The 25305-nt window shown below is 45.6% G+C and overlaps 2 protein-coding genes across 2 annotated transcripts; one reads left to right on the plus strand and one right to left on the minus strand.

Annotated features, from left to right (window-relative positions):
• Nucleotides 1-893: 893 nt before the first annotated feature.
• Nucleotides 894-2101, plus strand: LOC103643434 (GEM-like protein 7). Its single transcript, XM_008666609.2, has 4 exons — nucleotides 894-1080; nucleotides 1214-1294; nucleotides 1404-1678; nucleotides 1770-2101. The coding sequence occupies exons 1-4, from the start codon at nucleotides 969-971 to the stop codon at nucleotides 1944-1946; spliced, it is 645 nt and encodes a 214-aa protein (XP_008664831.2). The 5' UTR covers nucleotides 894-968; the 3' UTR covers nucleotides 1947-2101.
• Nucleotides 2102-3975: 1874 nt separating this feature from the next.
• On the minus strand, nucleotides 3976-20107 carry LOC606398 (myosin 1). Its single transcript, XM_008666610.4, has 23 exons — nucleotides 19294-20107; nucleotides 17274-17375; nucleotides 17045-17188; nucleotides 16823-16973; nucleotides 16716-16743; nucleotides 15706-15871; nucleotides 15558-15621; nucleotides 15437-15450; nucleotides 15261-15345; nucleotides 14946-15049; nucleotides 14696-14834; nucleotides 13801-13919; nucleotides 8581-8733; nucleotides 8412-8501; nucleotides 7955-8032; nucleotides 6629-6787; nucleotides 6313-6516; nucleotides 6017-6222; nucleotides 5812-5944; nucleotides 5491-5620; nucleotides 5239-5385; nucleotides 5060-5139; nucleotides 3976-4914 (listed from the first exon to the last, which is right to left on the minus strand). The coding sequence occupies exons 1-23, from the start codon at nucleotides 19708-19710 to the stop codon at nucleotides 4252-4254; spliced, it is 3576 nt and encodes a 1191-aa protein (XP_008664832.1). The 5' UTR covers nucleotides 19711-20107; the 3' UTR covers nucleotides 3976-4251.
• Nucleotides 20108-25305: the final 5198 nt, after the last annotated feature.

A 25305-nucleotide genomic window follows, 5' to 3' on the forward strand; every position in this document is an offset into this window, starting at 1 on the left:
AGTATCCTTGTGTTTCTGAATGCAATTACACAAATATGTGTCGATGAGTACACATCAGAAAGGATACTCTTCTGCTTCACACTAAGTAGCAGACTATCAAACTAAGTGTCCATGAACCTATTTTCCCCCGAAGACTTTGTTTGGATACTCTACTGACTCTAATCCACATGTGTTGAGGTGGAGTAGAGTGTAAATTAGTTTTAAGTTACACCTCGATGCATCTCAATACATGTGAATTGGGGTCAATACTAGAATATCCAAACTAGGCCAGAGACATGTCCTGTACGTGTCATAGGCTACTTAGAGTTCATTATATTATTAGCAAAAACCTATTGGTGTGTTTGGTTTGTGGAGTCACTCTATGCTTCATGGGGTGATGCATCATAAGTTCATTCTATCAATTTTGGTGGAATTAACTCACTCCTTATGTATATACTAATTATTAGTTTATGAGAAATGAGGTAGTGATAGATCAACCCATTCTATTCCACAAAACAAATAAAAAAGTGAGGAGTGAGAAAAAGATAGATCACTTCATTTTTCAAACCAAACACACTATATTTTTCACTCATCAGAACCTTACAGTTTACGAAAGCAACTATAAACTTGTCATCAACTGCCTCATCATCACCTTGATGCTAAGGAATTAGCATATAGAAAAGTGTAGCAGGAAAGGAAAGCATTGGCACCTCCTCATTGGCTGGGCTGAAAGCTCCAGCTGTTCTGCTGCTCATGCCCATTCCTTCGTCAAGAAAGCAGGCCTCGCTTTTGTTCCTGATGAGGCCACGATGAGTATGCAGCATCAAGTGCTGATTCGGTCACACCACATTTTGTCCCCCGGAATAAAGCTGCCTTTTTGGTGGCTTCACCTTATAAATGCCCCCCATAGGGCTCAGACTCCGAGCACTAGCAGTAGCAGCAGGCGTCAAAGCAGATTTGTAGACACAGACCTTCTCCAATTCCAAGCAATGGAGAGTTTCGTCCAGAAGCATGTCGTTGGAGTTCCATTGACTTCATTTGCATACGCCGATGAGGAAAGACGAGGAAAACCTTCCTGTTCCGCCATGGTTCATAAGAAAAGTAAGAATCTGGCAACCTGCTTCCCGGCCAGTTCTTCTTCCTTTGCCAGAAAAAAAAAGAGAGAGAGAGAGAGAAGAAGAAGAAAACTTTCTGTGCCAATACTGACTTGATACCCTTTCGTTCGATGATACAGATAAGAAGGGTTCCTTCATTTGCTGGATGAACAAACTGAGCCACAAAACAGATAACTACATGCAAGGGTTCAAAGAACACTGTAAGGATCCAACCATTGTCCTTTTTTTTCACGGACAAAGTTGTGTTACGCTGATAAAATAACAAAAAAAAAATCACCACCGACTCATCTTTTTTTCTTTTCTTTGCAGTGTCTCTGGGACCAAAAGTTTCAGAAACTATAAAAGGGAAACTGAGCTTCGGTGCGAAGGTTCTCCAAGCCGGCGGCATCGATAAAGTTTTCAGAGAATACTTCGCAGTCGAGGAAGATGAGAAGCTACTGAAGGCCTTCCAGTGCTATCTTTCGACCACAGCCGGTCCGATAGCCGGAATGCTTTTCATCTCAACTAAGAAGATCGCTTTCCACAGCGATAGGCCTTTGAATCTCTTGTCTCCCAAAGGAGGCAGGACAAGGGTGCCTTACAAGGTAACTGAAGCAGAATATTTCTCCATACGTGTACCTGAAGTTTATCAGATAGAAAAATATGGTCTAAAGATACCGGACATTCCTTGTGCAGGTGTTGATCCCCACGAAGAGGATAAAGAGTGCGTCGGTGCGGGGAAATCTATACAATCCAGACGAGAAGTACATTGATGTAGTTACTGTTGACGGCTTCGATTTTTGGTTCATGGGCTTTGTCAGCTACGAGAAGTCATTCAGGTATCTTCAGAATGCGATTGTGGAGCTGAGATGATGCGCACGGTTTTGTAACCTGAAACATCGTAGGTACCATGTCGATATGGTATATGTACATTGAAGAGATAGAATTGATCAATCACATTGATTGTGAAGCAAAGCTTTTACAAATGCACTGTCGGTAGTTTTTTTACTAACCAACAAGTTATCTTAGACTGGGAGCTTTTTCAAATGCTCTCAACAGGAGCTTTCACTTGAAAAATATAACTGGACAGGCCATACGCGGAACTAAAACTCTCAGCCTAATTAAAGCGTGCAAACAGCTTTTCTAATTTAAGGATACGACGGTTCCGAGATCAACGGCTACGATTTTCAATCACGATGGTTATTTGAAATTCAATCGTGAGCGCTCATCACCGGATCGACGGCCAGGACCATTTCTCCCTCGCACGATCCTGTTCACGCCGGAACGGGGCTGCAGCATCTTGCCCACGGTGGTAGGCCCACCGACGAGCGATGGCTGCTACGAGACTATGGATGAGATGAGTATTTGATTAATGGCTTGATGTGTTATGATGACATGTATTTATATAGGTTGGGAGGTGGGTGATTACATGATAAATCTAATCTGGTACTTATCTGTTACAACCATATCCTATATATTAGTAACTCTAACAAACTCGAAACCAAATCTGTTACATGATAGAACTAATCTGGTACTTATCTATTACAATCATATCCTATCTATTAGAAATTCTAACAAACTCAACCAAATCCGTTACATGACAGATCTAATAGGTACTTATCTGTTACAATTATATCCTATCTATTAGAAACTTTAACTTATCTCTTTTATTCCAATAATATTGTTATTAATTTATACTAATCATATTAGTCCTTCAATTTAAATAAATCTTAGAATATATTTTTATTTAAAATTTTAAATTATTTTTTTGGGTGTTACACGTGAGCTGAAAGGAGTATTTTCTTAAATATCTTATTGTGATATCCTATTTTGTGTCAACTTTACCTAAAGAACGTCGTGTACAAACAAATCAACCAAACATACATCGATCCATTATATTAGTTTATATTTTTAATTTTTGCTTTCTATTTAAAATTCAAGTCGAATTTGGAGATGAGTTAAATTTTCTATTTCAAACATAAATTGCAACAAACAAGAACTCAACATAAATACAAATCATTTTATTAATTAATTTATCTATTTAAGCAAATGAAAATTAGTAGGAATAATTCAGGTAAGATGTTTTACAATAATAATTATTAAAGAAAATAATTTAAACACATATCCATATTTTAGAAGTAAAATAAAATAAATTTATAATCTTCACATATTTATTTAAAAGGATATACTTTCTTATGCAAAATCTATATTAAAATATAGTTTAATTTAATATTTTTTAGAATAAATCTTTAACATAAAAGATAGTTCACATAAGAATCTTTTAGATAATCTATTATTTGAAAACATATTTATTTAAATCATGAAATAAGTTTTCCTAATTTATCCAGGATAGGATTTTGGAGTGTTACACTTAGGGTGATTTATAGCTTAAAAATATCTACTCCGGGCTATACAATGTGTCAAGAAAAATAAACGGTAACACCGTTGTGCAGTCCAACACCTAAGAACATGTCGATTTTATGACTATTATGATATTGCTATGAACAATATGAAAACAATGGTACCAAGTCAAATTGTAACTTAGATTTCTAGATGGAATGGATATACTAATTTAGGGAACGTTTGGTTTGAAGAGTCAATCAATTCTAAATAAGATGATATATCAATAAATCCATTCCACAAATTTAGTGAGATAAACTCATTTCTTATATTATTACTAATTATTAACCTATGAAATAGTGATGGAAACTCATTCCATTCCACAAACCAAACAAAAAAGTGAGAAATAATGAACTATCTCATTCGTCACACTAAACAAAAAATAAGTGAGAAATAATAAACTATCTTATTTCTCAAACCAAACATGCTACGAGTCATCGGATGATAGATTATGTCACACCATACCAACATTTAAATCTATGAATCTACAACAGGCAGAAAGTAAAGCACAAGGATAGTGGAATATTAAGCACTCACAATCTCCCCCCTTCGACAGCTACTTCAGCAAGTAATTACATCACAATTCAGTGGTCCTTGACCCCTCAAAAGGAAGCCATTGTGGGAGAACTATACAACTCGCCCTCCGTGGAATACAAATCCAGTCCAACACACTGGACTTTCACAGCACCCGTAGAGTAGAAACTCTAGGAAGCTAGAACCACACCGGCGTGTAAAATACCGGTTACATCTACAAATTACCAATCAATACATAATAAACTCACGAAAACTTGGAGGTGTTCAGCCTGCCCCACCACTTCCGCTTCACAGAGTTGGGCGATGACTCGTTGCCATTGCCGAGCTTGTTCAGGATCACCTTCGTCTCCCTCATCCGTCCACTGAAATCTTTCTTCCACGAGTCGAAGTTCTGCTTCAACCTCCGGAGCTCCATGTCTGGGTTTAGGCTGGCGTCCGCCTGCCCAGACTTGACCTCGACCAGGAACTTGGCGTCATCAGCGAAAACCTGGCTCCGCTGCTCGAATTCTTCTGCCAGGCGGCTGATGACGCTGAGGCCAGCGTTCATTTCACGTCCACCAGTGTGTGGCACCAGCTGAGAACCGCTGCTGACATGGTGGTTCCCATTGCTTTCCCAGCTCTGATCCACTGATGAGTCCGACATCCTAGGCGTTTCATCCAAAACAAGGCTCTTCTTTGCTACGGAAAGGCTCGATTGCAGCGAACGCATTTGCTTCTGCCACATTTCCTCCATAGCTTTCATTTTCTGTTCGTACTCTAACCAGCGGTTTTCATATTGCTGAAGCCGCTGATGAAGCATCTCGTTCTCTTCATCCTTTTCACGTACTGTGGCCTCGGCTTTTAGTATCCGCCTCTGTAACTCAGCCAGGACTGAGGCCTTGATCAAAATTTGGTCACCATGTGCCTCCTGAAAGTATATTAATAATGAAAAAATCAAGCCAGTTTGAATTATTTAAGAGTGAACAAGAGCAACACAATCCAAGGAGGATGGCATGAATATAGCTGCCAGCAGCACCGTATAAGGGGCGCGCGCGCACACACAGTTATTGTACCTGTTTTGATTCAAACTCTCTTAGCACATTTATTAGATCAATATTGCCATTACATCTTCGAACAAGACTGCCACGAATACCTACATATTTTCCAACATAGGAAGACATGGAATCAGTGTCAGATAATTGTTTCCCTCCAATGAACTTCTATAAAAGGAGAGGATCAAGAATCTTCGTACCAGACTGTATTATCACTGAGGCCTTCCGGACATTTATGAAATACCTTCTTGCAAGCCAACATCTCACATTTCTCTGCAAAACAACTGCGGCTCTATGTTTCCTCAACAAAGAGGAGTAAATTTGCCGTGCATTCTCACCACGAATGACTGCAAGTTAAGGGTGGGTCCAATCCTTATAAGTAAACTTAAAGAGGAAAATTCAACAAGGGTTAAAAGTAAAATATGTCAAGATAGTAGTCTGGGAGAATTTACATGATTGAAGAGTCAAAACTCCTCTTGTTCGTTCTCTTGCATGATGACGGGCTTGATGCCCCCTGAAACAGCTTTGAACCCTTAAAATACCATGCAGAGTACGATTCCGAGTATCTTCAAGGTTGCCAATCTTCAGCCCAATATCAAAGGACACAGTAACACAAGATCACTTTCACCAAATGCTTAACAAATAAAAAAGGTCGTGCATACATATAATGGTAAAAAATCCAGAACAATGAATGGTCTATAAACATGTAATGAAACAAATAGCTTCAGTTTCTAATGTGACCATTGCCAGGAAACTGAATAAACAGAACTAACCTGACCAGTTCGGAAGAACAACTTTGTGTAGCCAACTTGATACATCTCAGGTAAAATGTTGAACTGATGAAGAATTGCAACTGAAACACTGAGTGGATCTTGAGATGCAACATCCTCAAGAAGAAAACCATACCTGATTAAATTAAGTATTAACTTTTAAAAAAAGGTTGCAGAATTTTTTTGCCGTTGTTCAGAGTCAACTTACCGCCGAGCAAACTTCTGGTGAGTCATTCTTGTTGGATACCCAGATCTTGAAATCCGGACAACCTCAAGAACCCCACAACATTTAAGTTGTTGAAGCACAAGTCCTTGTTCATAAATTGCAGGAAGTTGTAAATTGTTTGGTTTAATGCAACGAATAAAGTGTGGCGTTGTACTTTCCAGTCTTTGCATAAGTTGGAACAGTTGACCCTGAAAAAATTGCACATGTTGTCAATTGAACTGTTCTGATTACATCAAGATCTAGCAGAACAGCTCTTTCTGGGAGTGCAAAATCTGCACCTTGAACTTCATGGCAACACTTAGTTTTTGAGAATCAGCAGCACTAGATCTATATGGAACAGACATAGAATTATCTGATTGAACTAGCATCTTCGATGCAAACATTTTTGGCAGAGAAGTTTTGCATTTGGCAAGGAGCTGAATCGAGTCCATGTGCAATAAATCTCTATTCTTCTCCAGAAAACCCGAAGTATCATAAGCCACCTGATTATCAAGAATAAGAACCAACGATGATATAAATGGTAAAACAAAGATGAAAGAAACCAAACGACTGTTCACTGCGAAAAGGAACAATGAATGTATAGCAACACCCGACCTCTCCTGCATAGTGACGGACAGCAAATGCCTTGCCTCTTTCTCCTCTGAAGCAAGAATTCGAGTCAAGATGTTGCTTAAGCTTGTTTGCAAAAGTAAGATCTGTGGCATTCGGGAAAGTAGATTCCTCATCCAGCAGAGACAATAGTCCCAGTGGTTTCTGCATTAAGAATGTTAGACAGCAAGAATATATATGTTACTACATGGCTGCAGGTCAAGTTTGCAAGATATACAAAGCAAGAGAAATTAGGATAGTTCATCAAGTTTTCAGATCCTGTAAATGAAATTATGAAACATAATAAGAAAAAAGTATATATGTCTAAGTGTTATTGATTTAATAAGAACAAAACAGAGTGTTAACGCAACCTCCTTACTGTATAAGAAATCCGTGATCTAGTGGCTCTAAGCAATATTCTTGCATTATCATCTTGGTTTGAGAAATCAGTTATTGTACTTGTAATACTTATGAGGTCTATGTATGTTTGCTCTAAACCATAACTTCACTTTATCATCATGGTTTGATAAACCAGTATGTCCTTTTAATTATTTTGTAATATTGTCCAGATCCATAAATGTCAATCCACCAAAGTTTTGGCAAAACTCCATAGAACCAACTTATATTTAACAATAATATCTGGAGAGTGGAGTATTCTGAAATTCATAGATTTTAACTTTCAGCCATTTGACACATTGTTTATTCTCCCAAAAAAAAGTAGCAGACCGCATGTCATTTCATCTAGAAGGAAATAGTACAAGATGAGGTCAAGAGACCTCGCCCAAACCCACCCAGCCATTTGGATAGTCTTCCCAGAAAATTTCACTTTGACAAGTATTATTTGAACAAACAAATATTTATGTGTCTCTTCTAATATACCATACTTTTCAGCCAAAAGAAAGCATATGGTCAACAAAATTTGTCCCTTTTTCCGGGCCGATAATAGATCAGGCATCCTAGCAGGCAGCAGTACTTTGCTTATTGTGGAATAGGAAAAGTTTTTTTAATCTTAAATAAGTATTGCAGATTTGTTTTCCTCCAAGAACAAGAATTGTTACATGAGAACAAGCATAGGTCAGTTGTTAAAGGCTTAGAGCTTGAGGGAACAACACCCTGTTGCCCACCCAAGTTTGAACCTCTGGCCAGCTGCAATTCATTAATCATTACTCTTCTGCCTAGAAATTCAAAACCCAGGAACACCTTCCACCTCCCACCATGGTCGTGCGTGTGTTTGGGGGGGTTGCTAAATGCTAACTAATGAATCCCCAGGACTTGTGGACCCATATTTTTGTTAGCAAGTGACATCAGTGAACAGAATGTAGTGACTCATACTTTCTCAAAGAGGCTCAAACAGTCCTGATTATCCTCGAAGTCAACCTTTGCCCAGTCGATGCCATCCTCCACATATTCCTGTTCAAAGAAACAAATTGATCCTTTGTTGACAGTATTAAAAAATATCATGAATAACTAATATTTCATGTAAACACAAATTTCCACTTAGACAACACACTAGCACACATTCTAGAATCGCATTCCATATTTCTGCCTAGAACACCCCAAAAAAGCACAATAATAAGCTTGTGATAATACTACTGTTCAAAATTACTTAACTAAGCATGGGATGGACTGACATAACAAAAAACACAAAGATGATTTAATAATAAAACAGTTCATAGCATAATAAATGAACCGTTATTCTAAAAATCACACTTTTTAATGTTAACCAATTGATTAAAATAATTGCAACTTGAGAGAAGACTCTGCACGTTGAAACATAAAAATAAATTACCTCTTGCTCAAGCTTAAACAAATGACGATTGAAATGTTGCTGCAACCTTTCATTAGCATAATTAATGCAGAACTGTTCAAAACTGTTCTTCTGCAAATATGATAATGTCAGAAGTAACTATATGGAATTTAATATATATGACAACTTTAGGTAAAGAAAAGTGCATTACATCAAATGATTCAAAGCCATAGATATCAAGAATACTGATAGATCTCCCAGTTCGACGCTTGCCAACTGAGAGAGACTTATTAATTTGTTCTACAAGCCACTCAAACAAACTGGCATACACTGATTTGGCCAGAGCATCTCTTGTGTCAGTTGCCTGAAATATTAAAAAGGGTAGATGCATCAGATATACAAATATATTGGAAACCCTAACCCTAACAGGGGTTGGGCAATCTATTAAATAGACTTGAGTGGCTGGGCCAGGCCCATTACAGAGGGGCGAGACAGTAATTACACGGGGAGAACCCCAAACCCTAATCGGGTATTCTAACACCCCCCCGCAGTCACAACTCTATCCTGTACAGATGTTGAGACTGGATCGGAAGTCCAAAAATACACTCGACGGTAACCCCTTGGTGAAGATGTCAGCGAATTGCAGCGTGGTGGGGACGCTGAGAACCCGAACGTCACCGGCAGCGACACGCTCGCGGACGAAGTGCAGGTCGATCTCCACGTGCTTCGTGCGCTGATGCTGCACGGGATTGGTGGAGAGGTAGACCGCGCTGACGTTGTCGCAGTAGACGAGGGTGGCGCGCTGAAGGGGACTGTGGAGCTCATGGAGGAGTTGTCGCAGCCAGGAGGCCTCTGCCACGCCGTTGGCCACGGCGCGGTATTCGGCCTCAGCGCTGGAGCGAGAGACGACAGGCTGCCGTTTGGCGGCCCAAGAGACGAGGTTGGCGCCCAGGAACACGGCGTAACCGGAGGTGGACCGGCGCGTGTCGGGACAGCCAGCCCAGTCAGCGTCGGTGTAGACCACGAGCTCCGACGTCGGGGATGGTCGAAGTAGGAGGCCGTAGTCGAGGGAGCCACGGAGGTAGCGCAGAATCCGCTTGAGCGCGGTGAGGTGGGGCTCCCGCGGAGTGTGCATATGCAGGCACACCTGCTGGACGGCGTAGGCGATGTCGGGCCTGGAGAAGGTGAGGTACTGGAGCGCGCCGGTAAGGCTCCGGTAGGACGTCGCATCGGCGACCGGAGGCCCGTCGTCCTCAGAGAGCTTGGCCTGGGTGTCGACAGGCGTGGAGCAGGGCTTGCAGTCAGACATGCCAGCCCGCTCCAGGATGTCGATGGCATACTGGCGCTGGTGGAGGAAGAGACCCTGAGGCCGGCGCTCGGCGGTGATGCCGAGGAAGTGGTGTAGGGGCCCCAGGTCCTTCATGGCGAATTCCCGCTGAAGGGCGACGATCGTGCGGTGAAGAAGGTCGGCGGTGGATGCCGTGAGCACAATGTCGTCGACGTAGAGCAGGAGGTAGACGGTGTCATCGCCACGCCGGTAGATGAACAGGGACGTGTCCGACTTGGCCTCGACGAAGCCGATGGAGGCCAGGTAGGAGGCGAAGCGACTGTACCATGCCCGTGGCGCCTGCTTGAGGCCGTACAGGGACCGGTTCAGCCGGCAGACCAGATCCGGACGGTCAGCGTCGACGAAGCCGGTGGGTTGGCTGTAGTAGACAGTCTCCGTCAGAGTGCCATGGAGGAAGGCATTCTTGACGTCGAGCTGGTGGATCGCCCAGTCGCGGGAGAGGGCGAGGGAGAGGACGGCGCGAACAGTGGCGAACTTGACGACGGGGCTGAAGGTCTCGTCGTAGTCCACTCCGGGGCGCTGGGTGAAGCCCCGAAGGACCCAACGGGCCTTGTAGCGGTCGAGGGAGCCGTCCGAGGTCAGCTTGTGGCGAAATAGCCACTTGCCGGTGACCACGTTGGTGCCTGGTGGACGCGGCACCAGGTCCCAGGTGTGGTTGGCCAAGAGGGCCGCGTACTCCTCCTCCATAGCACGACGCCAATGTGGGTCAGCGAGGGCAGCGCGAACGGAGGAGGGCACAGGGGATGCGTCCAGAGGAGTGCAGGTCGTATCCGCTGCTAGGATCAGCCGGTCGACGGGGCGAAGAACGCCAGCGGCACGCCGAGTCACCATCGGGTGGACGTGCCCGGGGTCGCGGTGGATGGCGACCAAGTGGTACACTGACGTCTCGGAGCGGGTCGCCGGAACGTCGGGAGCGGCGGGTATGGCCGGCTCACGGCGGTGATAAACGACGGCGAGGTCGGCAAAGCGGGCCGTGCTCGTCGACGGGCCTGAGTCGGCAGGCGCCGAGGTGGCGGCGTGGCTACGACGGTGGTAGACGAGCGCGGGGTCGGCGAAGCGAGTCGGGGTCGACGGGGTCGCGCGTGGCGCAAGCGTGATCGACGAGGCCGCGCGTGGCGCAGGCGGGGTCGTCGGGGTCGCGCGTGGCGCAGGCGTGATCGATGGGGCCGCGCGTGGCGCAGGCGGGGTCGTCGGGGCCGCGCGTGGCGCAGGCGCGATCGATGGGGCCGCGCGTGGCGCAGGCGCGATCGATGGGGCCGCGCGTGGCGCAGGCGTGATCGACGGGGCCGCGCGTGGCGCGGGAATGGGCGCGAGCGGTGGCGTCGTGGCCACACGAGGTACGGGTAACGGCGCAAGGCGGGGCGCTGGGGGTGGGGGGGGAACCGGAGCGGACTCGAGGAGTGAGTCGAGATCGGTGGGTGGGGTGGAGCCTGCAAGGGGAAACACATCTTCGTCGAAGACGACGTGACGAGAGATGATGATGCGGTGGGAGGTGAGGTCCAGACACCGATACCCCTTGTGGTCAGGGGAGTAGCCGAGGAAGAGGCAGCGAGTGGAGCGAAGAGAGAGCTTGTTAGGGGCGGTAGCGGAAGTGTTAGGGTAGCAGGCACAGCCGAACACGCGCAGGTGGTTGTAGGAAGGGGTTGTGCCGTACAGGGCGAAGTGGGGTGTAGGGTGGCTCACCGCCTTCGAGGGAAGACGGTTGAGGAGATGCGTGGCTGTATGAAGGGCCTCTGCCCAGTAGGTGGCAGGGAGAGACGCCTGAAAGAGAAGGCAGCGGATCATGTTGGTGGTGGTGCGAATCATGCGCTCGGCCCGGCCGTTCTGAGCAGAGGTGTAGGGGCACAAGAGACGCAACTGGACGCCGTGAGTGAGGAAGAATGAACGGGAGGCGTTGTTGTCGAACTCGCGGCCATTGTCGCACTGCAGGGCACGAACCGGGCGCCGGAACTGGGTGGATACCCAGGCGAAGAAGTGAGTGAGGGTGGTGAACGTGTCGGACTTCAGCCGAAGGGGGAAAGTCCAAAGGAAATGGGAGTAGTCGTCCAGAATGACCAGGTAGTATTTGTAGCCAGAGAGGCTAAGGACAGGAGACGTCCAGAGATCACAGTGGACAAGATCAAAGGCCTGAACAGCCCTGGACGTGGAGGTGGAAAAAGGAAGACGTGAGTGACGGCCAAGCTGACAAGCATGACAGAGACGCTCAGAAGAGCCCCGAGTATATGATATGTCGGAGTGGTCGGCGAGCTGGGACATGACGTCAGGTCCAGGGTGCCCGAGGCGACGGTGCCAAATGGCGGAGGAGGTGGTGGTAGTAGTAAGGGCAGGAGATGAGGCTACTCGGGTGTGGGGAGTGGTGGGCAAGTGAAGGGAATAGAGGGGGCCGGAGCTGTCACAGCGAGCGAGCACAACATGTGTGGGAAGGTGGCGTATGGTGAGGCCCCAGGGGTCGAACTCCATAGAGCACTGGTTGTCACTAGTGAAGCGACGAACCGAGAGGAGGGGATGAGTCAGTCCGGGAGCAACAAGGACGTCGTTAAGGCAGAATGGTCCTGGAAGAACCGATGTACCTACTGAGGTGACCGGGAGGGTGGAACCGTTGCCAACGACGATGGAGGAAGGATGTGAGGGGTGGGGTGGATGGGAGTGGAGTAACGAATTAGTGGTGGGGGTAGTGTGGAAGGAGGCCCTGGAGTCAACCACCCAATCGGTGGTGGTACGGGGAGGTGGAGGTGGCGAAGGTACGGTGTGAGCGGAGAGGGCCAAAGAAGGTACCCCGACAGAGGCGCTAGGAAGGGAGGGAGATGACACGGGTTCAACCGCTAGGGAGGCGATCACAGCACGTGGGAAGACAAGAGGTCCAGGCACGTGACGGCCCGCCTGAGGGTGGACCTCGACGCAGTCCTGAAGAATAGGGTTCCAGACTGGATCGAAGGACACGAACATACCCCGGATGAGCTGGCCGTCGTGGAGGAGGGCACGCACAGTCACGAGGGCGGCGGGCGAGGGAAAGCTCATGACGAGTGGTGCAGTAGGGTCGTAGCACTGCTGGGGCCGGAGCGCGGTCAGCCAACGCAGGGAGGCGCGGACTGGACAGCCGGGCACAGAACAGCCGGGGCGGCTGGGTGCTTGGCGACGGGCGTCCTCGGCACGGGACAGTAGGGGCGCTGCTCAGCGCGGAACAGCAGGGGCGCGGGTCCTCCGGGCGGGTGCTCCTGGACGGCGCGCGGCGGTGGGAGCGGCGGCCCAGGAGGCGGTCGGCAACCAGTCGGGGTCGCGGGCTGGCGCGACGCGACGGCGGCACGAGGCGTTGGGCCACCCGCGTAGCCGAGCGCGCTCTGGGCGCGGGCAGGGCGGCTCCAGGCGCGCGGTGCAGGGGCTCCTGGCGCGCGTTGTCGAGGCGGCGTCGCGGCGCGGTTGCCTGGCGGCTGCTCGGCTCGGGTTGGTTGGCCGGCCGGCTTGGGTGGCGGTCGGGGCAGATGCGTAGTCGCTCCACGAGCACAGTCGGTGTCGGGCTTCTGGCGTGGGCGCTCGGCTGCACGCAAGGCGGGGTCGGGCGGCCGACACGTCGGGGATGGGCAGAGCGCGCTCGGCTACGCGGGTGGCCAGCGGCTCTGTCGCGGCTCGGGGTCGTGTCGCGCGCTGATGCTCGGCGGCCTGAGCGTGTCCGGCCTGGCGGCGCGCAAGGCGCGGGCGGGGCAGGAGCGCTGCTCCTGGCGGCTTGGCGCGGTTGCAGGGGCTCCTGGGCGCGGATCCGGCAGCCCTGGCGGCGCCCGGCGGTGGGGAAGGAGAGAGGAGAAGGGCGCCGGCGGCTGGGCGGCGGCGCAGGGAGAGGGGAGATGTGCGCCGTCGGCACAGGGGAGGGAGGCACCGGCGGCTGGGAAAAAAAATCTGGCTCTATACCATATTGGAAACCCTAACCCTAACAGGGGTTGAGCAATCTATTAAATAGACTTGAGTGGCTGGGCCAGGCCCATTACAGAGGGGCGAGACAGTAATTACACGGGGAGAACCCCAAACCCTAATCGGGTATTCTAACAAAATATAGTATAATAGTTTACCATAAGTTGACAAACAACAAACCTGAGCAAGGGTAAGTTTCTGGACAATGTTTTCATTATTAACTTTCATGTGGCGCTTTGATAAAGCTAAATTGAGATCTTCAATACTGCAGCCAAGAAGTTCTGAAACCGTTTTCGAAGCTGCAATAGCAGGAAAAACTTAGTTAAAAGGAACATAGCAGTGCCTTGTAGTGATACCAATTGCTAGTTTGTGTTCAGTTTTGCAAAACATCATCAGGCAAACTCCTTGAAACAAGTTTTATGCACATGCACTGTAAAAGGAAATCTCATCCTGGTAAACATAAACTCTAATCATATATCAACATTTCCGTGCTGAGGTTCCACCTGTCCAAACATATGGACTACAGTCGCAACGTCAAATTTGTGGTTATTGTAATTTTTCTCCCTAGTAGTAAATAATCTCAGAAGGTTTATTATGAGAGACTAGTTTGATGTGGTGGGTAAAAACTCCTTAGTAAGGCCGAACACCAAGGTTCAATCTTGGGTGGGCAGACTTTGAAATGGAGTATCCACAAACTGAGCTATTGCTCAGTCTCCGTAACAAAAAACCAGGATAGCCTCTAAAATCCAAGGGAAAACAGGGCATCAGAAATCATAAAAAATTCTGCACAAGTAAAAAAAAACATCGTTTCAAATGGTAAAACATCTTATTAGAATTTTTTGTAAAGGAGCAACTTCAAACTTCAGGGTTTCGAAACCGCAAAGAAAACTAGGTAGAACATAACTTAATCAAAGGTATTATTCAAAATGATGCGCAAAAGACAGAAACTAAAGTAAATTTGCTGAAATCAATATTTGGATGACAGACATCAAAATTAGTACAATGAGGGGCTGAAGGCACATTCAGACTGTTACAGAACACTAAATCATTGAGTAAAGATCAAATGGAATTTTACCTTCATCTACTATGATTTCAACATGATTTTCATTGTCAATTACTGTGAACGAGACATCCCCCAGCCAAAGAACAGCAGAGACCATTGCAAAAACACTCTCTTGGTCCTCTTTGCTGATATGAACAATGTTCATAGCTTGCTGAAATAGAAGAAATCAGAAAACATGACATAAGCAAAGAACAGAAAAACACATGAAACTACGAAAGAGCTTGTTCTGTAGAATGATGTATAAATTATAAAAACAGTGTACCGTCACAGTTCGAAACATTTGGGCATCATCCACACCCGCAATTGAATAGCAACAGCTCTGCTTAAGATATTTGTATCCATCCACCTTTTTCAAATTCAACTTCTCTGTATAAAAACATAATAAATAAATTTATATGATTAAATCATGGTTTATGCAGAGGAAAAGCAAGGAACATGGATTTTTCATTGAGAATTATGAAGAAATAATCTTTGCTGGAAAGTGAGCAAAACAGATAATAGCAATTTCTAATATAGAAAATTTCAGAATTGCTAAAAGTATATAATCAGATGCCGCCATAATCAACAGATTATTTACCTTTTAGAGAGGCAGGTGCACCAGCGCACAGCTGATAAAATATATGGTATGATCGCTCACCAACTGCACATTGCACAACTCTGGACTGCCGTGGTAAAAAAGGCATATTAGACTAATAGCTGTGAAACAATATAGTAGTCCATTTTTCTAAGGACAAACATAAGATTAGAAGTTACCTTCTCAAGCAAAACTGTTCATGCAACAAGATAATCAGAAAATTAAGCAACCAAATTAGAAATTTGATATGAAACCAGCAAACATTAAAGAAACGTAAGGGAACTTGATAGATCCGCATACATGTTTGAATCATGGCACCACATATTCTTCCAGTGGTACTGAAATGAATTTCTATAAGCTTTCCCTGCAATTGTGAATAAGGATCGGTCTTCATTCAAAGCTGTAGTATAGTGAACACAGTCATCACACAAGAATAAATAAAACTTACAAAACGACTTGAGTTATCATTTCTCAATGTCTTTGCATTGCCAAAAGCCTCGAGTATTGGATTTGTCTGAAGAATTTCGTATTCAATGCCACTTCCACCTCCAAGGGAAGCCAGGTACTGCATAGCAATTTTTGCGGTTTCTGTTTTTCCTGCTCCACTCTCACCACTGTATCAAAATCAAAAGAATCAAAACGGCATCACGTCTTCACATAATCAGTAAGGGTGCTACTAGAATATTAATGCCATCAATTTCCCAAATGACCTCAGCAAACTAACATAGAAAACGAACTTTAACGTCTTCCCCGAAGTAAAATATTTCTACTGCATGAAAGGTATATATTCGGTGTTGAATATTGGAGGAGGTAGAAAACTAAAATTACATTGATTGAGTGTGAGGGTTACAAATATATAGGGACCTACCTAGGGTAGTACCCTAACCCTAATACGCCACATGGGCTGGGCTTTAGGCCCATACAGCAATAGCCACACACACATAGTGATAGCTGTCTAACATTTAAGACACGTGATGTACAGTTTTTTTCTTATGTCAAGTGAACCACATAACGGAAAGGGTACATGAGCCCATGCCTATTCCATCTGTTTGAAGACTACTCACATTATGATTCTATTCTTACGTCAAGTGAACCACATAATGGAAAGGCCGCAAATGCAGAGAGGCTATTTCGAACCCGCGACCTGGTCAGTGATACAGCTCTCACCAATGCACCAGGACTGCCCTTCTTCTCAATGTAATTAACAACAAAGGTAAAATACACTTGGATGCACAGGTTATGCACCAGGCCTGCCCTTCTTCTCAACTTAATGATCAACACAGGTAAAATACACTTGGATGGGCAAGTTGCTATTTCTTCAGTTCAGCTGATGGGAAAACTAGTATACATGAAACAGTGCCATTCTTGAAAAAGGAAACATTCTGAGGCTTGAATCTATTTACCATCATTTATCATCAAAGTATTACACTAGGATATCTCATTAAAAAAACTACCCACCTTATAATTATAGATTGGTTGACTTCATCTGGAAAAAATAGAACACTTAGTTAGGCGCAAATTTAGCTGGACAACCAAGATTTTTGCATCAAGATTTGTGGACTGACCTCTTTTCATTTCACAAAGTGCTGCATCTGCTATTGCATAAACATGTGGACTATCCATTGATTTATTTCTATATGCATCGATGTACTCGTTACCATACAGTGAAACTTTCTTGAAAGGATTGACAGCCACCAAAACTGGACCTGCTTTAGTCTACAGTACGATAAATATCAATAATAAAGCCATTAATTGAACTCAAAAAAAAAGTTTACATCACTTCTTACATAAATCATATCCTTGGAGTATCTGTACTGCAGATTGTACAGTACTGATGGTTCACTTAGATAACTTAGCTGCATAAGATCATCCACTCCATCAAGAATTTCAGGATTTGCAGGTTGTAGACACTCGGTTTTCAATCTCAGTACCTTAAAAAGGGAAGGGTGGGGGTCAAATGATCATGCTTCCAGTGATTATAGAACAGACTATCTTAGAAAGAAATCTGCAACTTACCTTCCCTTCAGAAACCTTTACAACCGACTCATCACCAGAGGTTGTAATTACTGTGCATAATGCCCAATCGCCATTCGGAAGCTGACAAAAAACTCTATGCTTCTGCAATACGTATAGGGTAGAATATGAAGTCACATTGTAATCCAGGTGAGAAGAGGTGTCCAAATGCAAGTTGCTTGAAAAGACGGAGGTCTGGCAATTAGGTACTATGTTTCAAATTGCACAACTTCCAAAAAAAGTCAGTTGGCATGAAAGTATAGTATGTGTTTTGTACTTTTGTTTCCTGCATATTGGCCAGACTGGCCCATGGGATGCAACCCATGAATGTTTGGATGCCTGCTCAGAGGTCTGGGCCTAGCCCATGGCATGCAAATGACATCGCCAAGCCTGGCTCCCAAGAAACGAAAATGGAAACTGTTCTGGCAGCCCTGGGTCCTCCATGCTCTCCTCTCCTACTCCAAGAGCTTGCAGGTGAGCCACGGTTCCTCTTCCTCTCCATCTTTTCTTTTCCTCTCTACTCTCCTCTCCATTCCTGTGTGCTAACACATCTCTCGTCCTTTTGTTGTGTGGAGGATGTGGGTTCAACCTTGAGTCATTGGAGGCACATATAGCAGCCAAGTTTGATTGTGTGTAGGATTTGGGCTCAATGTTGGCTTGTCTTGTGTAGATCTCCCTCTCTCATGGAACAGTACCTTGCCCATACCCCCTGTTCTTGTTACTGAAGATCTCATGGTAACGAGACACACGGAACATTTCTGGATTTTTACCTCTTTATCTTCTATTTGCTTGAGCAGATTTGAAATACTTTGGCCTTGTATTAACTGATGTTGCTGACAACTGAATATTTGGAAACTAAGCACATATCCATGCTGTAAACTTATGTTGCAATTTGATGAAAAATTGATGGATAAAAGACCACATATTAGTATTTTGGACCTACAAATGCTGGGCCTGGTGGTGGTGATAATCTGGTACTAATTCAGATTCCACATTTAGATCTGTTTCCTTACTCACTTGCCTGAATGCCTGGTAAAGTGCAGAAGCATGTTGTTGCCATTTTAATTTGGATGACGTGATGCAATTTGATGTAAATTTGGTCCTACCATGATAAACCTGGTAAATGGTGATGGTATACTCACCACTTCATGCAAGAGGTAATCAAACCATGTTGTATGCGACCATCCAAACAAACTCAACTAGCAAGTACCTGTTTCAATCTCATGCAATCTAGGCAACCAAACATGAGCTGATCATGGCCAGGATTCAGTGAAACAGTCAACTAAACAAGGAGGTCCTGCATGTACTAAGCCTGGCTGGCTGGAGCCTGCATGCCAGATACGAGCCAAGCTAGGAAAAGATGGAAACCAAACAGGCCCTGAGCTGGGAAATCTGGATAACTGTGTTCCAGAAAATAGAATCTGAACAAACAAACAGATGCCTGTAGATTTTGACATGCTACAGTTATTGAAATGTTTCTCACTAAAATAGTAAAATCTCATAGGAAACACTGAGCTTTCTCTAAATCTTTCGAGATGGAAGGGGAAAAAAGTGTCCTGCAGTGAAATGGTAAATATCCCTGCTCACATCATAGAAGATCACTTCCCAATGAGGATTGAGGTTGGTAGGAGACAGGTGTATACAGATGGCATTGCAATAACAACCCAGAAGGATAGAACTACAGAAGTCGATTCTGGTGATCTGGTCTCGGACAAAAAAAAACATAAGCACTAACGTTAACTGTATTATCTTATGTGCCATTTAAAAACAACCTAAAGGTCTCAAACATTCACAGTTTCACACCTTTGAACGTGCCAAAACAACAAATGGTGATTAGCCTAGTTTATAGTAGCGCTCAGTTTCACATATTACTGGAGAACTCACGCTCTCCTCTATCGAAGTACCAGATCAGCATCGCATCTGCCAATATGTCACCAAAAACAATTTCCCAATACCCTGAATTCCCAACCCCAACATTCGTGACATTTCAAAAGCATCAGATATGAAAGGGAGACAAACCCACCTTCTTAGCGCCGTACGAGCTGGTGTCACCCCACCGGGCGTCGCCTTCCGTGGGGCTCGCTGCTGCCCTCGGCGACAACCGCCTCGGCGTCGCCGTGGCCGCTGAATCCACCTCGTCTCCTCCTCCACCTCTCTCCCCCACTTCCTCCTCCTCCGCCGCTGTGACCGCCGTGGAGCTGTACGGGGAGTCCGCATCGCCCCCCTCCAACCGCACCACCACCTCCCCTCCGTTCTCCGCCTCCGCCGCAGCCGCCCGCCGCCCGACGCCGTTCGCGTCCGGCCCGCCGCCGGCGCCGTTCGCCGGCGACGCCCCGGCCGAGTACCTGTAGTCGAGCGGCATCGACCGCGCCGGCTGCAGCTTGCTGGGCCCGCTGCGCGCCCGCAGGGCCCTGGACTTGCGCACCTCCACCGACGCCATCGTCGGCGCGGCGCTGCGCCCGGAATCCAACTCACGGGCCGCGGCGGAACCGCAGCTCCCCGCGGGATCTCCGCCCCGACGGCCTCAACTGGACCCCCCAAACCCCTCCGGCCGTCAGCCGTCTTCAATCCACGCTCCAACTCCCAAAAACCGCCGTGGGGAAAGAAAAAAAAATACCACCAAAAACAACAGCCGATCTCGCTGGCCGGCCGCCAACCCGCCCGCGCCACCGCAGATACGGCGAGAGAGGCGCCGCGAATCGCACGGGCCGCGGCTGCCCGCCTCCGCAGCCACGCGGCCTCCTCCTCCGCCTCCTTCCCTGTCTCTGTCGCTGGAGGAGAGGGAGGAGAGAGAAGGAAGGAAGGAAGCAGGCAGCGGCGGACTGGGTCGGGAAGAGAAAATAATTGATGTAATGGGAATTAAGGTGGTCTGCGAATTTCGTGGGGTGGGTTTTTTTTTTAAATGTTTAAATTTAAATGGGTGCAGGACTGCAGGTGCAGCGGTGGAGAGGCCGGGTGGGTTCCTGTGCGGCTGTGCCTGCCGGGTGGGAGTCGAGCTGCTGTGGAGGCTGCTTCGCTATCGCATCGGGAAGGTTTTGAATCGGCCACATGGCGCACGTAACCCGGCCGCTTCGTCAGATCCAGAAAAAGAAAAGCGAGTGGGAGACTGGGACGGAACAGCACGAGTCAGGAACCGGTGGCTAACGGCTGCCGGGCTCGGCGTTAACGGCGCTAACTGTGCTGAGTGCCAACTGCCAAGACACAGCACGAGTCAGGAACAGTGGCAAGACACCGATTATTTGAAATCAAGATTGCTCGATTAACAACAACTTATTGCAGCTTAGGATGAGTGCTGCTGGCAACATTAAGAGAGAATAAAGCGCAGCAAGCTCAGCTCCTCGACGCAATAAGTAAATGAATAAAGGGGTGTTTGGTTTGTAGGGACTAATGTTTAGTCCCTACATTTTATTCCATTTTAGTTCCAAAATTACTAAATATAGAAACTAAAACTTTATTTTATTTTCTATATTTAGCAATTTATATACTAAAAAGGAATAAAATGAAGGGACTAAACATTAGTCCCTAGAAACCAAACACCCCCTAAATGTTACTTATAGGACTTATATTTTAGCTCTCACATGCCTTGGGTCGTAGCCTCGTCGTAGGCTATGGTCCTGGATCCTGATTAGGAAGAGCGCTAGCAAGGCCGACGCTCGTTGCTATAATCTTATGATGTGTTTGATTCGGTATCAACGAGGGATGGAACATGATCAATCCTGGGTTGACCTCATCCCTTATTTTTTGAGGGATGACCCCATCTATTATTTTTGAATAATATTTCTTGACTCTGACTCTGGACCTCCAAACCAAACATGGATCAATTTAAAATGATGCCCACTCTCCCTTTTCATCCTTCCTCGTACTTGAGCAGAGCAGCTAGAGGCGTTATTCGTCAGAGGAAGGGGAGCGGATTCTCGCAGTCCGCGACGCAACTCCACGCCCGTGCTGTTGAAGTTGTTTGGGCCCCCGCTCCGCCAACACGAATCGGAGCGGTAGCACTGTACTAGCACGTGAGACGGTTAACGACTCCGGCGGAATGACGCGCCAGACCGTGCTTTTTTGAGCAGCAGCCACTGACATGGAGGGCAACAGTGTAAAAACTCCCATGCTCCGAAACCCACGCCAATAGCACGTGGCAGAATAACTGCCGACCTCCCTCTGCGACCGGGGCAGGGGTCCAGCGTATCGCGCCTGTTCCGATTCCGAATCGCAGCCGCTGGACGGGACGGCCATTGCTCATCGGAGGAGCGACGGGGAGACACAGGTCGTCGCTCCCTTGCTTTCCTCGCCCAAGTTTTCTTCTTTTTCCTTCCCTACGGGTCTGGGGCTGCCGCACCCGCGCCTCGCTGTCACGAGGGACTAGGGGAGAGCGGGGCCGGCTGGTAGCAATATGCGGCTCGGGACTCGGGAGGAGTCCGGCCCGCGCCGTGTGCTGCCACTTGACAGCAGCACGGTGCACGGACACGGCAGTGGCCACGTGGCCGGTGGGTTACGGGCACATTTTATTATATCTAAGGGTAAGTGCGAGCCGTGGATATGAATGTTGGTTTGATTATCAATCCAACGAGTTTTTTTCGCGAGTATAAAAATATTATACTTGTGCCCGTAAATTAGCCTACCTACAAATGTGATATATATTTATTTGTATATGTAATTATATGTGTGTGTATATATTCTATATATACATATTTGTATATGTATATGTATATATAGATGATATATATATATAATTATGTGACGCGGGAATAGATAACATATTGTACTCTCGTCATGGATAACATGTACGAGTGTGAGTTTAATATTAAATATGCGGATGAGGGTTTGAAACCCTCTGCATGTGGGTTTTAAACCTGTTGCCATCCTACTTGCGGCTAAGGGGGATTCAAATTTAGGCGATTTCTTTACAAACACTAATGAACAAGTAAGGGCCGAAAACAACTTAACCAGTTTACTAGCTGAGTGTCCGTGCATTGCAACGGTAATATATAATATCAGTATACTACAATAACTTATATACAAAATGTGTGTTATATTATTATGAGAAAATGTTTCATAATCAATTTATGATCCTAGCCATACATAATTTTTGTTATTTTAATCTAGTTGTTTCACCACTACATTGCAACCATCAGTATCATGCAGACTTCGATATATACCACGATTTGTATGGTCTCATCATTGGAGAGCACGTTCCACACATGCTAGAAGAAATTTTCTCGTACATCGTTAGTCATCAGACACGCACCACCATACGCTCTTGCTTAAACAAAAAGGTAAGTGTGTGTGTTTGCGAAGAGAATTAAAGGCAGGTCGACACAAAAGCTACCCTGATGGTGGTGAGGATGACGAACTGGTCACTGTTGTCGATCCTCCTCTGCGTCACCTCCGACGCTAAGATGACGCCACAATCCTCGATATAGTAGTCGTCGAACACGCGCGACATGACGAGTACCGATGACTCTTGGTTGGGCTGCCAAACGAAGTGTACCTCGGACTCATCAGCGAGGTAGTACCCCTGGCCGTTGCACCACCTGATGCGCTACTCCACTACATACATCATGTTCGAGGACACTCACACAATGTCAGTAACGTCCATCGTCCCAGCGCACAAGAATTCATGTCCGGTCAGTAGCGACTTACGTGGTAGGTTGGGCTTCAGGTGGACGATAAGCTAGACGACGTGATGGCATCGTCGTCGAATGCAGTGTCCAGAACAACCCGAGAGTCGTCGATGTTGGCGACAACCATGAGGTCCCCCTGCTTAACGATGGACAGTGCGGTGCAGCTGCTCTGGACCGCGTCCAAGTGGTGGCTTCGCGGGAGCTCTCGTACACAGCGGCGTATGCGACCACGTAGGACTGCTTCTAGAGGTCGAACTGACAGTCGTCAAGCTTCTTCTCGTCATCAATGAGCGACGCCAACGTGAGTGCCTCCTGCTCATGGTGTTTGTTCGGGGTTTCAAGTAAGAAACATGGATTCATGCTTGGCGTTGGTTTATGAAAATGACTCACAAGTCTGATCTATGGAAAAAATATTACGAAGAAAAATGTCACGCATGCAAAAAAGGGAATTTAAGTATAATACATTATTCAAACAAAAGAAATTGCATGCAAAGCTCTTCTTTAAATAATATTACCTCCATTAAAAAATCTAATTCAAGAATCTCGGTGATAATTATCTACTACTACGCATTGTGCAAGGGTAGCAAGTGAGCTTGGTGAAAGATATAGTAGATGTGTTTCCTGTCATAGATGTAGACATAAACACATATGTGGTGTAGCGGTAACTAATCTTGCCCTTTGCTTGATAGGTCACGGGTTCAAATCCCTTTTAGGACATGTGTTTTTTTTATAATTTTAGCTAGACGTGGGCTGTACGGGGGAATGAGAATGAGAATTGCGAGAAGAGGGAATGAGAAAGACAGAATAAAGAATGGGAATGACAGACATGGGAATGAGAATGGTGGCAGAACGGGAATGGCAGAACAGGAATGGTGGCAGAACACGGGAATGGCCGACTAATCTTGCAGCCTTAATAGTAGTAGAGATCTCTCATGTTTTTTTAGAAACTGATACATTTTACATTTGAAACCACCATAGTTTTTATAAATCATTTATAAAAACCTGGTTGCTTCGAAACACCAAACATGCTCTAACTAAATGGCCAATTGTATTTTTAGTTTGTGATGACGTAAACGGTAGCGCCGTCCAAAATGGTCGGCATTGACGTGAAGAGCGGCGGATGAGTAGATAAATAAGAGCAACTTCAACAGGCCTTTTATCTAGTTTACACCAGGGAAAGGTTTTGATAAAAAAAGGTAATCTTTAATGGTTTTTAAATTGGATCTCAAATGTAGATATCATTTATTCTGTATTTGTCGTCAAAACGATAATAGCTCTATAAAGTCACGTATAAGATATAGAAAAAATTGTTGCACAATACAAAATATATATAAAAAACGGTTTTCATTCAAATGATAATTTATATAGATGTACATACAAACTACATTCATGTGTTAGTTAATTAATATATAATTAGTATAAAATGAATTATATTTTGGTATATGGGGAGTACTAACCAACGTTAGAGCATCTCTAAGAGACTCTAAATATGGTCCTATTTTAAATATAAGGTTTAAAACAATAAAACATTCTTTCAACTACGTCTCTATTTTATAAAATTTCATCAAACGATTATAGGGCTCGTTCTCTCGGGTTCTAAATATAGTACCCCATATAACGGAACCCTATTTTCATTTTCACTTAATCTACCACTTTTATTTTCTAATAATATGATTTATTTGCTAAATAGCATTATTCAAGGCCTGACGGTTGGAGTAAACATTTCTTTTGAGACCCTAAAAATTTTAAATATGATCCTATTTCAAATTTTACAGCTCTATTTTAAGGTTTGTTGCTGGAGATGCCCTTGCTAGTTACCAGTAACAAGAAAACGGTACGTCGTTCACATTTCTAGCATTAATTAATATTGTTCTGTACTGTACGCACACAAAACAAGGAAACTAAGGATAATATTACATACATGGTATATTATGCTTAGTATATTATCCTTAGCAGGATCATGCATGACACGGTGTGGTTTGGTCATATCGTTAACGATCTGAAAAAAGAAATGTTCGCTCGAAAGCACACTTTAATCAATCTTGCCGGCACCTGATAATGGCGAATATTTTTGTCACGCTGACCCCCAGCCTTTCTCGACCAGCACCGTGCGTGCAGAGTTTAATACTCCTACAACCGGTGCAGTTTTTTTTTCTTCTAGCGTGTGCACTTTTTTTTCCCAATGGGCACAGCAGAAGTACCTTGCGGATGCGACGCGCCCGACGGTTCGATCTGTACTGTTCGGTGGTACCTTGTTCAGCATGTGAGGTCATGAACTTCCCTCACGAGCTCCTTATGATGAAGGGCCTTTGCTTATTAGAGAATGTTTTTTTTTTCTTTTTGGCTGGTCGTTTCACAGTCACGAGTTTTGAGCCCTGTTGATAACGTGCGAACACAAATCCACAATAGGAGGC

This window comes from Zea mays, chromosome 1 (genome assembly GCF_902167145.1).
Source record: "Zea mays cultivar B73 chromosome 1, Zm-B73-REFERENCE-NAM-5.0, whole genome shotgun sequence".
In the NCBI taxonomy this organism is placed as follows: Eukaryota; Viridiplantae; Streptophyta; class Magnoliopsida; order Poales; family Poaceae; genus Zea; species Zea mays.